Source organism: Kryptolebias marmoratus, linkage group LG23, assembly GCF_001649575.2.
Source record: "Kryptolebias marmoratus isolate JLee-2015 linkage group LG23, ASM164957v2, whole genome shotgun sequence".
NCBI classification, from domain to species: domain Eukaryota; kingdom Metazoa; phylum Chordata; class Actinopteri; order Cyprinodontiformes; family Rivulidae; genus Kryptolebias; species Kryptolebias marmoratus.
Window position 1 is genome coordinate 8598696 of NC_051452.1, and position 15097 is coordinate 8613792.

Here is a 15097-nt window from a genome sequence, read left to right on the forward strand (position 1 = left end):
ATTCATTTTCAATGAGAAAAAAATGGCAGAAAAAGCTAAATATCTGAAACAGCCGAAATTGCACCAATACCAAAAGTCATAGCCCACATGGCACGAATGAGCTGAACGTTTTGATATATGAACGGTTGAAATAGCTGAAAAATTGTGGAATGAGATAGGTGCCGAAAAACGTACGGAATAGTTAAAGAATAATAGATAATAGATAATAGATAATAAAGAGAAACAGGAAAACAATGGTGTGAATGCTATAAAGCATTCACACAATAATAGATAATAGATAATAAAGAGAAACAGGAAAACAATGGTGTGAATGCTATAAAGCATTCACACAATTAATCTTTCTTTGTACAGCACTATTACACACTGTAAAGCATCCAAAGTGTTTCAAGAAACAGGCAAATATAGTGAAATAAAGAAATAAAAACACACTGACACAGGATCAAATAAGCAAGAAAAGCAGAAAGAAATAGTAACATAACCGGTCTGATAATTCAGCTCCCCAGAATGAAATTAAAACGTGTTTCAGTTCTTTGTGGGCGAGCCGAAGGCGTGAATGCTGCTGACGTTCTGATTCTCTTTCCTGTCGTCGTGCTTCATAGCTGCACCCTGCAGTGGTCTGTTTTCCATCTTTTAACATTTAGTTACAGGACAAATGATTGAGGGGGTTCTGTTTCCCCTTTTCTGCTCCAATGCTGCCACCTTTAGGCTGATTGTGTCCTGTTCAGCTTCTCTGTTTTACCTCATAATAAAACTTCAACGACAGCAAACAGTAATTTTAAAAACAAAAGTGTGAGAAATCGCATTCCTACTCTTTCTCTAGCATCTGCACAGGTTAGTTACACTTTGAGGGAACATTTCAGAGTGTTTGGTTGACCACTAACCTGGAAACTAACCTGTAAAGTCTGACGGGAGGGGGGGGGCAGAGAGCCTCACCTGAACACAACCTGACGTCACACCTGTCCACAAACACAGGGTTCTGCTCAGATGCTGCTCGTTTTTATCAGTCCATTTCATGAAAATAAAGTCCATCGTGGCACTTCCTAGGATTAATATTAAATCCAAAATGAGGAAAATTAGAAAATTATTATAATTTTGCTGAACAAGCATAAAAGGAGAGCTCATTTTGGGTAATTTTAAGTGTTGTACATAAGAAGAAATGATAGAGGTGGACCTTTTTAGTTTGTCTGAGGCCCCCCTGGCTACGAAGGTGCTGTTCCTGGTGTGTGTGTGTGTGTGCAGGAGACATCTGTTTCCTCAAATTTAATTATTAGACCAGACTGTTTTCACGAGACACAACCTTGAGGGAGGAAAAATGCTACAACTATGTGGACATAAAGCAACATATATCTTATCTTTTTTTATTTATTTATTTATTTTTTACAGAAAATGTGAATCAAATTGTACAAATTTTGTGGTTAGCTGCTGTTTAAGTTGCACTAAGGTCAGTCAGGAGGTGATGAAGTGATTAAAATGCAGAGAAAATATATAAAACGTGTATATGTAGGCATAAATGTATCGTTTTGCCTAAATAAATGGTGGATTTTCTTTCTTTGTCATATTACTTAAAAATATTATTTTTGGGTAGAAGTTGTTAGAGATATATATATGGGAGACATATGGATGCAGTTAGAGAGGACATGGAGACAGTTGGGGTGAGGACAGAGGACACAGAGGACAGAGTTAGACGGAGAAGGATGACTCCCTGTGGTGGCTCCTGAAAAGGGGAACAGCTGAAAGAAAAAAAATGGTTTTGTTTTTGTTATTTGGTTGCAGTACCAGCTGCCGTCCATGCGGGGGCGGTGTTGCTCCTCCAAAGCTGCTGACTCCGCATCAGAAGAAACTCCGCCGCACCAAAACCCGGAAGTGTCTGAATCAGCGGTGGCTGCTGTTCATTCAACAAGCCGCCGCGGTTCAAAAATCTGTTTTATTATTTTTTTATTTTCCGGTCCGTTGCGGAAAACCTGTTAAATATATAAATTTATTTTTGTTTGTGTTCGGACCGTCGGAGGGCAGGCATGGCTGGTCGGCTCCCTGCTTGTGTTGTGGACTGTGGAACTGGGTGAGTTACCAAAATAAGACGGGGAGCTAAGCGGCTAACGCCCCGACAGCTGCTGAAAACAACACCCAGCTTCGCCCTTTTAGCCCTTTTTCCTGCCTTTCCCTGACAGTGCAAGGCTCAAAGCTACAAACTAACACGCAGAAGTACCGGACTTATTTGTTTTTCTTATTTTTGTTGTTTATTTGTAGTGTTAGCAGTTAGCTAGCTGCTAAAGCTAACCTTACTTCCTGGATTAGTCCTCCTATCCCGATGTCATCATCATCATCGTCTCCCCGCTTGTATTTCTTCACAAAAAAAACTGAATTTTCTTAACTTTTCTGTCATTTTGCTCCACTTCAGATACACAAAGCTCGGCTATGCTGGAAACACAGAGCCGCAGTTCATCATTCCTTCATGTAAGTGGGCAGAAAAATGCAAGTTATACTGCAAAAAACTCACATTTAGGTTCATAGACAGAGTTTTGAAGGGCTCTGCTAATGTTAGTTTTGTTTTATTATGAGACGCTGAACAAGTAGGATCCAAATAAAACACTATAACTCCCTTTTTGGGTCACTTTTTATAATTTACTTAAGTGTTTTTTAATTAACCATGATGCTAAACCACAAATTATTCATTTTTTGCTTTAAAAATCTATAATCTTGTTGCGATTTTTGTTCACATTCCTTTCCCTGAATCAATTAAACTTACTCAAGATGTAACAGTTTGATTATTAATTCAGATTAGTTAAAGATTGTGGTTAATTCAGGATCATTTTTAAGGCACGTCAACAAAGTTTTGTATCTAAATCTGTCAGTTTTGGTTGTTTATCTCCCGTCTGCATCGCCCAAACTCTCCAGGTATTGCAATCAAGGAGTCCGCCAAGGTGGGCGATCAGGCGCAGCGCCGGATGATGAGAGGCGTCGACGATCTGGACTTCTTCATCGGCGACGAAGCCATCGAGAAGCCTTCGTATGCTACGAAGGTAAACGGGCGTGGCACGGCAGGGGGAGTTTCCTGCTTGGGTGGGCGGGAGCACTGACGTTGTTTTCTGTCCCGGTTTGCAGTGGCCGATCCGTCACGGGATCGTGGAGGACTGGGACCTGATGGAGAGGTTCATGGAGCAGGTCATCTTCAAGTATCTGCGGGCAGAGCCTGAAGACCACTACTTCCTGTTGGTGAGGCCTGAGTCCCACACACAGGAGGCTGCAGCCCGGGGGAAAGTTTGAATACAGTTTCGCTGCATTGCAGACACAAAGCATCTGATTTACTGTCTCTGTCACGGTCACCAACATTGATTTAATTCCTAAAATCACTCAAAATGATAAATAGAGGCACTGTAAAACACTGAAATCATGAAAATTCATGTTGAAACCGTAAAAACTATTGTTTCAGAACAATTTACACACTTTTGATCCATAAACATGTTTTCTTGTAAAAAAACACTCGCAAAGCAGAAGCAAATTTTTATATAGACATTGTTAAAAAAAAATCAGTGTTTATAAGCCATTGGCTGCTCTGGTATCGGCCATAAGAAAACTCACATTGGCTGATTTCTGTCTACAATAATCTTCTCTGTAAAGACGCTCATGGCTGACTCAGGCTCTGTTCTTCTGTCTTTGTGTCCTTCTGTCCTCAGACGGAGCCGCCCCTCAACACGCCTGAAAACAGGGAGTACACGGCAGAAATCATGTTCGAGTCCTTCAACGTCCCGGGACTCTACATCGCTGTTCAGGTGGGTTTCTGAGCACCTTTTTTTTTTTTTTTTTTAAACATTTTTAAGCCAGACGGGTGGGATTTGCAGGCTTTTATTTTGAAATCCACAGCTGCTTGAAACAGATTTATATCTGTGTCAGTGGGATAAAATTAGACTGAACGTAACGCAGTTTCTTTCATTTCCAGGAACTGGTTATTTTCAGTTCCTCTTCTTTAAGTTTCCCAGCTTCCTGTGCCACCTCTCCCTGATTTTTCAAGTCTTACCTCACAGCGTTAAACCTCCTCCTTGTTTTTGTCAGGCTGTCCTGGCGCTGGCTGCCTCCTGGACATCCAGGCAGGTCGGGGAGCGGACGCTGACGGGCACCGTGATCGACAGCGGAGACGGAGTCACGCACGTCATCCCGGTGGTAGGTGTGGCGTCACAACGCCCTGGTTACGCCCTCCCCCTAGGCCTCTAAGCGCCCTCTCACGTCTCATCCAGGCGGAAGGCTATGTCATCGGCAGCTGCATCAAACACATCCCCATCGCCGGGCGAGACATCACCTACTTCACCCAGCAGCTGCTGAGGGAGCGCGAGGTGGGGATTCCTCCGGAGCAGTCGCTGGAAACGGCCAAAGCTGTGAAGGTTCGTATGTTTCGGGCTCAGCAGAGCTTAGTTTAGACACATTTCATTCTTGATTTTAGAGCCTCTGTATTGAAATCTGCAAACAGAAGCAGTGACAGGAAGTCACAACTTGAGCAAATAAATCACTCTGTCATAAATTCATGTATCTGGCCACAAGAGGGCAGCATAGCAACAGCAACTCACTTAAATAAGCTCCTTCAAACCTTATTTTTGGTTGGTTTTTACTCATAGGAGCGGTTCAGCTACGTCTGCCCCGATCTCGTTAAGGAGTTCAGTAAGTACGACAGCGACGGCTCCAAGTGGATCAAACAGTACACGGGCGTGAACGCCATCACCAAGAAGGAGTTCACCATCGACGTCGGCTACGAGCGCTTCCTCGGCCCCGAGATCTTCTTCCACCCGGAGGTACGGGAGCTGCTGAGTGCGGTTTGCAGCAGGCGGAGCGGCCGAAACGTCTCGCGGCTTTAACTTTTTCCTTTTCTTTTCACTTTTCTCCTCCAGTTCGCCAATCCCGACTTCACCCAGCCCATCTCGGAGGTGGTGGACGAAGTCATCCAGAACTGCCCCATTGATGTCAGGCGTCCTCTTTATAAGGTACGGATGCAGAGATTAACATTAATCCACCTCCAGAGAGCTCACAGGTGATTTATACCTTTGTGTCAAACCCTCAGTAATTAATATAAGTCATAAAACATCAAGTTTGACCAAAGATTTTCTTAAAAGTCTTAGCCAGGTAAAGATTTTGTCTACAACAGTGTGAATGTACAGCCACTTGAGTCTTTATCGTTCTCCCGAAGGCTGAATAATCATATAATCCTTTATTCTGTGATCGTTTTATTAAACTAAGGGAGCACAGATCGGGTCACGGTCTGAGCGAAACAAAACAGCTCCTTGTCTTTTAGGAGAATACTGCACCGACGTAAGCGTCAAGTATAAACGTCTTCACTGCTCGTCGTGCACGGAGCCCTGCACGACTATAACAGCCTTAATGCTTCAAGCGGCGCGGCTTTGTAGTTTACCAAAGTCGTACTAAAACATTACGCTTTCTAACATATATAAATTGCTCTGGATTATAAGGCGCACTGTTGTTTTTTGAAAAAAATTGAAGGCTTTTAGGTGCGCCTTATAGTCTGGAAAATACGGTAGTCCATTTTTTATCTCCATTCTTGTTCAGCCTGAAATGCTCACATGGTAGATGTTAATTTAAGGGCAGCGTATTTTCCTCTGTTTTATAATCTCGTTAATGTCTTTCGCTCTTAACTGGCGCGTTAGAACTCAAACCTTAAGCTCTGTTCAGCCTTTAAAATAAAAATATATTAAAATAAAATAAGATGAAGCACAGTTTATTATTCATCAAAGTAAGTTTAAGTCTAACTACTGTTGTTATGCTGAGTCGGTCTGATCCAACTCAACGCTGAGGGCGGGGGCTATTTTTATTTTATAATTTCAGAACAAAGAAGCTTTTTGTCTTATTGCTGAAAGTGATGTCATGTTTTTAAGTTTAAAAAAAAAAACAGCATTGGAGCAAAACCTTAAGTTTGGAACCCCACCTCAGCAGGCGTCTGTGGCTGGAATCACATTAATGTTGCATCATAAAAACGCAAAAATACAAAATTTTGGTAATTTATAAAGTTGAAACTGAACCTTTGCACCTCATTAGCTTTATTTGAAACAAACTTGGTGCAAAAAGGTCATTAAATAAAAAGCAGCAAAGCCAAGAAAAACCATCCCTTTGGACTTTATTTTAAAAAAATAAGCCCTAAACCCCATTTTGGACGAACTCTCAGGGTTTTGCAGGAATCCTCACAGATGTGTTTTTATAAATATGTGGATAAACATTAAAACTCAAGTCGTGGAAAACAAATTAAACTTTCCAGATTTAGAAGCGGAGAGACTCTTTGTGTGGCGTCGTTCTGATTTAAGCTAATTTTTATTTCCAAACACTTCCTGGTTTTTGGCAGAACGTCGTGCTCTCCGGTGGTTCCACCATGTTCAGGGACTTCGGCCGGCGCCTGCAGAGGGACCTGAAGAGGACCGTGGACGCTCGGCTGAAAATCAGCGAGGAGCTGAGCGGCGGCAAGTTGAAGGTAGGAGGTGTGCGGTCGGAGCGCATTTACGTTCAGCGAAGAAGGCATTTTTTGTTGAGCCGGAGCTCTTCGTTTTTTGCAGCCGAAGCCCATCGACGTTCAGGTCGTCACTCATCACATGCAGAGGTACGCCGTGTGGTTCGGAGGGTCGATGCTCGCTTCCACTGTGAGTATTCTCGCGCTCTTCCTCGTTTTCAAACAGATCTCTTACGCCGGTTGTTCATTTTGGACGTTCGTTATTTTTGTTTTTTCCAGCCGGAGTTTTACCAAGTGTGCCACACCAAGAAAGATTACGAGGAGATCGGGCCGAGCATCTGCCGCCACAACCCCGTCTTCGGAGTCATGTCGTAAACGCCGGCGTGACGCGGTCAGAAGACGAGGAAGCGCCGCAACATGCTGCTGAAGTCCCACGAGCCTTTGCACGGATGTTCCAACAGAAGCTACAGTGGACCAAACAAACTACCGCAACGACAGAAGAATTAAAAAAAAGAAATTAAAAAAATGATCGGAAAGAGGTGACTCAACCCAAAGATCCTTGGGTGAAATGTTTACTGCGAGTAGGTTCATAATCGGTGACAGACGTGCCTCGTAGATCCTGACAGGGTTGAATCAACATGAGTCTTGTATAAATACACCTCTCTGTGTATATGGGTCGGGTTCTTTACTTTTTATTTACTCTTTTAAAACAAAAAAACTTGGAGTTTTTTTCAGAAAGCGGGATTTTTTCACAAACTATTGAGTAAAACGTTCTTTTTGTCCGATCGGTGCAAAAAATGCTGACCATTTATTGTTTTCTTTCTGTATCTTTTCTTAAGAAAAAAAAAAACAAGCTTAGATTTTTCAAAGTGGGATTCTGGGGAAAGGTGATGAACAATCAGTATCTTACCTGTTATAGGTAGCTCTTTGAATCGCCTCGGTTTGTAAAAAAATATTTCATTTTGACCGGATTGACAAGCTAACGGTCAAATCCGGCAGAGTCGGGACTAAAATAGATTGCTTCGGTCGTAGAGCAACTTTAATCTTAAAACTTTGTTGCAAACGCAATTTTATTATCAGTTTTTATTTTAAATAAGGGTAAATAACATTTTGGTTGGAGTAAAAGTGTAAAGATAAATAAGAATAAAGATTACACGAACCACTCAATTCTGACCGGATTGACAAGCTAACGGTTAGCGAGACCAAAAGAAACAAAAAGAAAAACAACCTCGTATTTTAAAATGAAATAAAATAAATCATAGCTGTTGATACAAATAGGTTTTATAAACACTAACATGGCCGTCAGTTAAGCTTTTCACGGTTATTCCGGCAGAAAAGTTCAAATCTTCCTGTCTGAAATGTTCGTTAGCTGCTAGCATTTTTTTGCTCTCCTTTAAAAAAAATAAAAACGTGACGACAATGTGACTGTTTTTAAGATAAAAGTTGTTTAAAGATGAAAGTAATCCATCTTTGCCTCAGCCCCACTCGATTTTACCGTAAACCCATCGATCCAGTGAGAATTTACCTTTTCTTTTTCTCTGAACTGAGGCCGTTCTAAGAGCGATCGGATCAACCGGGAACATCGGTAAATTCACAAACTTTCCCCAGAGCCTCGCCTGAAAAGATCCGAACTTTGATTTGAGTTTAGATAAAGATAATCCTAAATGTTTTCAGGTGATGTTTCTCTTTTGTGGCTAATCTTTACCTTTTTTCTTACTGACTTTATTCTTTTTGTTTAATGAACTCTTTTGGAACTCCAGATTTAAGAAGTTGTATTAATATATGAACGTCGGACCGTCACTGTTGCCTGGATCTCAGTAATCCTTGTGCTGTTCCCAATCTGGATCTCCACTCTGGCGTTCCAATAAAATGCCACAGAGCTGTTTCTACAGTTTGTTGTGCTGCGTTTTAAATACTTCCATATCTATTTTTAAACAGCTTTTCCTGTGACTAACTGTATCCCTGCTTCTTCATGCAGGGGGTAGAAGTGCACACACACTGTTATCCACTTCTGCAACATTAATTATTATAATAATAAACATTAGATTTGATCTATGTTGGTTCCAGCCGGACAGAAAACACAGAAAAGAGGTCTGAGATTGGAGAAAACCAACATTAATTTATTTATCTCAGCACAGACATGACATGAACATGGCCATCTTGAAATGGGTTAACTGCAAGTTCGATCAGTTACAGACAATCCAGTGATTGCTTCCTGCAAGTTTCATTAAAATTTGTTGATTATTGAGATATTTTGATACCGGCTGTCATGTTATCATCTGGCTTTTAGCAGCATTTGATAATAAAAGTCAGATCAGCCTTAATTTTAAAAGAGCCATGTTTTATTATATAAACCTTTTGGCAAAAAAAGGAACATTTACATTTTAAACATGTTTATCCAGATGACTGAATTGATTTAATCCTCCATAATAAAATGGCTAAATGTTGTCCAAAACTATGATAAATAGCCTTAATAGCAATATGTGGCTGTAAAAGTAGCTTAAATAGCAGTATGTGGCTAAAAAAGTAGCTTAAATTGCAGTATGTGGCTGTAAAAGTAGCTTAAATAGCAGTATGTGGCTGTAAAAGTAGCTTTAATAACAGTATGTGGCTGTAAAAGTAGCTTAAATAGCAGTATGTGGTTATAAAAGTAGCTTAAATAGCAGTATGTGGCTATAAAAGTAGCTTAAATAGCAGTAGGTGGCTATAAAAGTAGCTTAAATAGCAGTATGTGGCTGTAAAAGTAGCTTAAATAGCAGTATGTGGCTATAAAAGTAGCTTAAATAGCAGTATGTGGCTCTAAAAGTAGCTTAAATAACAGTTTGTGTCTATAGAAGTAGCTTAACTAGTCAGTATTAAACTCTATTTTTCCAAACTCAGGTTGTTCAAAGCTGTATCAGCAACAGGTAAGATGTTAACTGCTCATCATCCTTCCACAGAATCTCTTTTCAGGAGATTGGAACTACTATTATTTGGTTAAACTAACATAAAACAATCACTGCTTCCTAAAGACATGATTGTTTTTTCCACACTCGGCAAATCAGCCACATTCTAAGGTCTGCCAGGCCACTTTCCACTTCCTGTTTCCTGTTAATGAGCCAGTGTGGGCGGAGCCTTTTGGACAGCCCTCTGTCATTGGCTGGTGTTGTCAGGTGTAAATTAGGGGGGAAAATCAAACCTTTGATTAGACTTTCTCTCACCTGTCAGGTTTCTGAACCTTCTTGAGTGTCTGCCAGGTCCCAGGTGTGACGGCTCTCATCATTGGTGGACTTCCTGTCATCTGTGCTCCGCTGACCAATCAGAAACTCGAGAAAATGGGCGGAGCCTTTATTGGAGGTAAGGTTTGATCACCAGCACCAGAGCCTTGAACCAACTTTAAGACAAACAGCCTGTAATTCAAATTAACAGACTTATCTATTGTTGAAAATAGATGGAAACAAAAGTTTTTATTATATATATTTTTTTTAATTTATATTTGATGGTTGTTTTTCTGAGTAGTGATGGAAATTCCTCAGAGATCTGGTTTGTTTGGCTCAGTTTACTGAAAAATAAAATAAAAATAACAGGTAGCTCTTGTGGCTGTTAAACAGCACTGAAGCTGAAAGAATCAGCTTTATTTTGGTGATCTGAGACAAATAATTCAAATCCCGAAAAAAGAACAAGAAACTCCTTCATTACTTTGGGAGCTTTTTCCAAATTGTTGTATTTTTAAAACATAAGACTTAAGAACAAGGTCTGAAATGTTGTTTTTAATGAGTTTTATTGCTTTTCTGTTTCTGAAATCTCTGTTTTAATCGTAAAAGCCTCAAATTGTTTTTGATTCTTTAATATTTTGCTTCCAATCACTCAGATTTTTTTCTAACCTCTTAAAGTGGTTTTTAACGGGGTTCTGTTAGTTTTATTTTTCATAATTTTCTATGAAATTTTACTGCTAAGTCTGGTATAAAATCCATCTGAAAACGGTTAGCCACATCAAAAAAAAACAAAAAACTTTCAGAGAGTCTGAAAAATAAATAAAAATAAAAGCTCAGACTGAACTGTAACTCTGAAGTCTTGGCAACATTTTATGTACATTTTACCTCTTTAAAATTAGACTATTTTACATTTTTAATGGTAGAAGTTCAAAATTTCTTTGTTCTGATGTTATTTTTCTCCATTTAAATCCTAAACTAACAAAGAAGTTTCTAACCCGTGTGTTTAAATACAAAATAATGATCTCAATCAGTTGGTGGTTTCTTGGCTGAACCTTAAAAACGTGTTTTAGTTGGATATTTTGCTAACAGACAGACATAGACATGGACATAAATGTCCACCTTCACCTGTCCAAGTTTGACTTTCGGGGCAGACTTTTCTAAAAATTAAAAACCTCCAACATATCCGATAAAAATGCTTCGAGTTTCCAGTTAAATTCTCAGCCAAAATAATCCATAAATAAATAAAAAGTCGATGTCAGTGTTTGCTGTCTGTTCACAAACGGACCCTTTTGTCTCTTAAAACAAACAAAGTCCGTTTGAACATCATTCAAACTAATAATAGTACAAATTTTATTCTTTCAAGTCGAGACGAGAAAGACAACGTTGCCCGCTGAGCCACAGAAAAACAAAACCAACCTGCAGGTTCCCAAACCCGGCGGCGCGAGGACAAAAGACTTAAAGTGGCAGAGTGACAAAACAAGACAAACAGGAAACAAGATGGGGTTGAATTAAAGCGCGACATGGCGGGGGTTGTGTACGAGCAGCGGAACAACACGTCTCCCGCTTCTTTAAGCTGAAACCACAAAAGACTTTAGTCAGAATCTGATTTCTCTTGTTTTTTTTTTGTTTGTTTTTAATGGAATCAGATCCAGGTTCTGATGTTCCTTCTTCTTCTTCTTCTTTGAGGAGTTTGACGGCTGGTTGGTTTTCATGTGGCAGGTCTGTGTCTGCTGGACGTCCTGCTGATGAAGCTGACGTGGGTCCAGGTGCTGGACGTCCTGGAGCAGTTTGTCCTCCGTCACAGAGCGTCCCCCTGGCTGTCTGTCCACCTCAGCATCCAGCTGCCTGTCCACCTGAGCGTCCACCTGTTCATCCCTTCTCCTCAGCATCCACCTGTCCATCCGTCCACCTCAGTTTCCACCTGCCCGTCCCTCCACCTCAGTGTCCACCTGCCCGTCCCTCCACCTCAGCGTCCACCTTTCCATCCCTTCTCCTTAGTGTCCACGTGTCTATTCCTCCACCTCAGCGTCCACCTGTCCATTCCTCCACCTCAGCGTCCATCTGTCCATCCCTTCTCCTTAGCGTCCACCTGTCCATTCCTCCACCTCAGTATCCACCTACACGTTCCTCCACCTCAGCGTCCACCTGTCCGCCCCTTCACCTCAGCGTCCACCTGTCCGCCCCTTCACCTCAGCGTCCACCTGTCCGCCCCTTCACCTCAGGGTCCACCTGCCCGTCCCTCCACCTCAGGGTCCACCTGCCAGTCCATCCCTTCCATCTGCCCGTCCCTCCACCTTAGCGTGCACCTCTCCAGCCTTCTTCCTATCTCCAGCAAGGGTCTTCTTCTTCGTCCTGCTCCCTCGTCTTCGTTGAACATCTGAAGTGACAGCAGGCGATCCGTTCAACATCTGGAGGACCGTGTCCCACGAGGACAACACTCAGATATTGGCTTTATTTATCAGAAGTAAGACAGAAGACGTAATAGTTTTGTGTTAAGTATTGTTGATTGGCTGTGGCGGCCATCTTGAATCAAGTTGACTCCTAAAACTCGGTCGGTTGTAGACGTTCAAACCAAGGATTATCTGAGGGTTTCTTTAAAATCCAGCCATGAGATTTTCTGCTAACACAACAAACACTTTATCGCCCTCATCCCTTTGGTGGGCGACGATTACGCTCGTTGTGACAGCGTGATATATTTTATTGTCCTGGGGAAATTGGTTTTAGATTTGGTGCTGTCCAAATGGCTGCCTTTACAAAAAGAATACAAACATTTTAATTAACTGTGAAAAAAATGGATTTTTGTCTTTATTTTTTAAAGACAAAATGGAGGTAAAGTAAAAAGCATAGGTAATGTTTAGTAAATGACCCAGATGTTGCCGTTACATGAAATTTATCATATGTAGGTTAACCATGTGACTCAGGAGGACGCGTGGTTTTTAGCGGATTCAGCTGAGCGCTTTGTTTACATTGGACGCGTACCTGCATTTCAGAATTCCAGGTCAATATATCTGGAAAACTACCAGAGGAAACTCTTTCAAACTGTGCTGTTTAATGTAGTTCAGGGTAACTTTTTAAAATGTTTGATCTCACTGTTTGAAATGAGTGCCCTTTAAAGGTCCTAAAACAGTTTTCAGTGAGCAGGAATCCATCGAGTAATGCTGTTATTTACTGTTTACAGCTTAGTTTTTTAAGATGCCCCCCAGCATCATATGCATTGAAATGAGCAATCAGACTTCACCTCCAGTCAGTTTTATGTCATTTAGAACCGTTAAACGCCTCTTAAACTTTGATTTAAAGCCAGCGAAGACAACAACAGGCAGTTCTGAGACGTCTGATCACTTTGACCACGAGACAAAACCCCCCGGAAACAACCAGAAACCTCCGTTGAGGCACTACAAACGATTGTTCTAATCTGTTAAACACGTCCCGTTGTGATTAACACCCCGGCTCCGCTTTCATTATCACTGATGGATCAGTTTTGACAAAAAAAAAAAAAAAACTGCGTAGGAGAAGCCTGCGAGGACGGTGAGTAGATTGGGTGTGACGGCGGCTGCCCGTCATCGCCACTTCAGGCTGGAGCTCTGAGATGCCGGGTCAGAGAGAAGAAATGAGTCTGTCATAATCCATTTTCGGACAGGACCCCGCGCTTCAGGTGCGCGCAGAACAGCCAGTGGCCGCTAGAGAGCAGCGTTGGCTCGGTTTGAGCGGGTTTCTCCTAAATCGGGCGACGGCGTCCATCAGTTTTACAGGGAAATAAAAAAGTTGCCGAGCTCGTATCTGATTAGGCCTACGGAAATCTGGAAGTGATAATGAAGTCAAGCTCCAAACAAACAGAATAAAGCAGTTCTTTATCCCCCAAGTTCAGTATATTTAACATTATATCTATCAGCAGGAGGAGGTTGTGTGTGTGTGTGTGTGTGTGAGGAGGGAGAGGGGGGAGGAGTCACACCTTTATAATTGGAAAAGGCAAATAGAAGTGCGACCCTGAAATGATACAGTGACAAAAGAGTGGAGGGGGATTTCGCATCAGTGCGTATTTCAATATTCTTTCACGTCTGACGCTCCTTTTCTTATCTGTCCCTTTGCCTCCTAATCTCCGCTGTGAACTAGGTGAGTATAATTACACCTGAGCATGTCACATTCACTTCCCCGGCCCTCGCCGCCTTTAAACGTCTCTGTCACCTCCTGTAAACTCGCCGCCGATAGGCAGCACAGCCGGGCGGGTCTCTGCCTCCTAATGAACACGGGAGGATGGAATCATCCCGCCGAGAACGTGGCAGATTCATTATTTGATGGTGGCGCGGGTGTAGCTGTCAACCAGGCGTGGCAAAAAAAAAAAAAAAACACAATCTGCGAACGCGATCCGAGGTCCTCCGTGTCACTCTGAGCTCTTTGTCCTCCCGTGGATAGAGCTGTTGGCGGAAATTACAACAAGACGCGTCGTTACGACTCGAAAACGACGATGGAGACTTCACAGCAAACAAACACTAACAGGAAGAGTGTTCCATGTTTTAGATGGAAAAGCTCCTTTATAAAAAAGGGAAATTATTCATACTTTGGCTTTTTGGTCTCAAACTTCTCTCTCTAATCTGGGATTAGAAATACACGGGGGAGTTACAGGTCATTTTTACGACTCTGATTCAGAAAAGTTTAACTTCTGAGTTTGAAAAACTAAAGACTTTGAGGACAGATGATGGGCAGAGCCCGTTTACTTTGATTTATTTAGTTTTTTGCCAAAAACCCCGTCTCAACCACAACAAATATATAAATTAAGGATCTTTTTTTTCTCATCTTATGTATATTTTTGCTCTATCTTCACATTCTAACAGAACCGCCACACGAACACGTTGGTCCTAAAACTTTAAACTCAGGGTTTTTTTTCTGTTTATACGTCCATCAGTTCTGTTAAAACACTGAAGCACGCCATGCCGTGCAACTTGGTGGTGAGAACATCGACATTTCCTTTCAGTTATTAATTATTTAAAGTTTGATGGCAACAGATTTAGGATAAAATAAGACAAACTGGTAAAAAACAACTAACCAGCTCTATATTTGTTTGGGTTTCTTGGTCACAAAGTCATCTTGGCGACGCCGCGTTGTCGCTACTCCCTTTTGGAAAGGTCTCAGTTAAATTTAAAATACGTATAAATGTTTCAAAGTCGCTCAGATGGAGCCAAAGATCTGAACACGCCGTTAGCACCGGATTACGAGGAACCATCAGAAGTTTAGAGCTCTCGCCTGATTGTGCGTTTTGGAACTGTGGCCGGCATGCGAATGAAATTCTGTTTATGACGCGCCTCGGATTGTTTTCTGTCGTTCGTTTTGTGATTAACGTCACCGATCCGAGTGTTCCCTGCAGTTTGAAGCACGCATAACGAGGCTCCCGCAACATAAACAGATTTAATGAGCATCCTTTAAAAGCTGGACATAACCTTCCCTGTGATTCCTGATCTCCCCCCCCCCC

At 41.7% G+C, this 15097-nt stretch overlaps 1 protein-coding gene and 1 pseudogene across 1 annotated transcript; both read left to right on the forward strand.

The window, feature by feature from the left end:
• The first annotated feature begins 1831 nt into the window (after positions 1-1831).
• LOC108242216 (actin-related protein 3) lies at positions 1832-8330 on the forward strand. Its single transcript, XM_017426939.3, has 12 exons — positions 1832-2059; positions 2399-2454; positions 2896-3020; positions 3103-3213; positions 3675-3770; positions 4051-4158; positions 4233-4376; positions 4608-4781; positions 4878-4970; positions 6338-6463; positions 6546-6629; positions 6719-8330. The coding sequence occupies exons 1-12, from the start codon at positions 2016-2018 to the stop codon at positions 6812-6814; spliced, it is 1257 nt and encodes a 418-aa protein (XP_017282428.1). The 5' UTR covers positions 1832-2015; the 3' UTR covers positions 6815-8330.
• Positions 7735-12428, forward strand: LOC112450866 (annotated as a pseudogene).
• The last annotated feature ends 2669 nt before the right edge of the window (positions 12429-15097 follow it).

What these genes read in the sequence shown, in the direction of transcription:
- LOC108242216 (XM_017426939.3), top strand. Translation starts at nt 2,016, where the DNA reads ATGGCTGGTCGGCTCCCTGCTTGTGTTGTGGACTGTGGAACTGG. An exon ending in GACTCTACATCGCTGTTCAG is followed by an intron (nt 3,771 to 4,050) that starts GTGGGTTTCTGA and finishes TGTTTTTGTCAG; the next exon opens with GCTGTCCTGGCGCTGGCTGC. An exon ending in TGAGCGGCGGCAAGTTGAAG is followed by an intron (nt 6,464 to 6,545) that starts GTAGGAGGTGTG and finishes CGTTTTTTGCAG; the next exon opens with CCGAAGCCCATCGACGTTCA.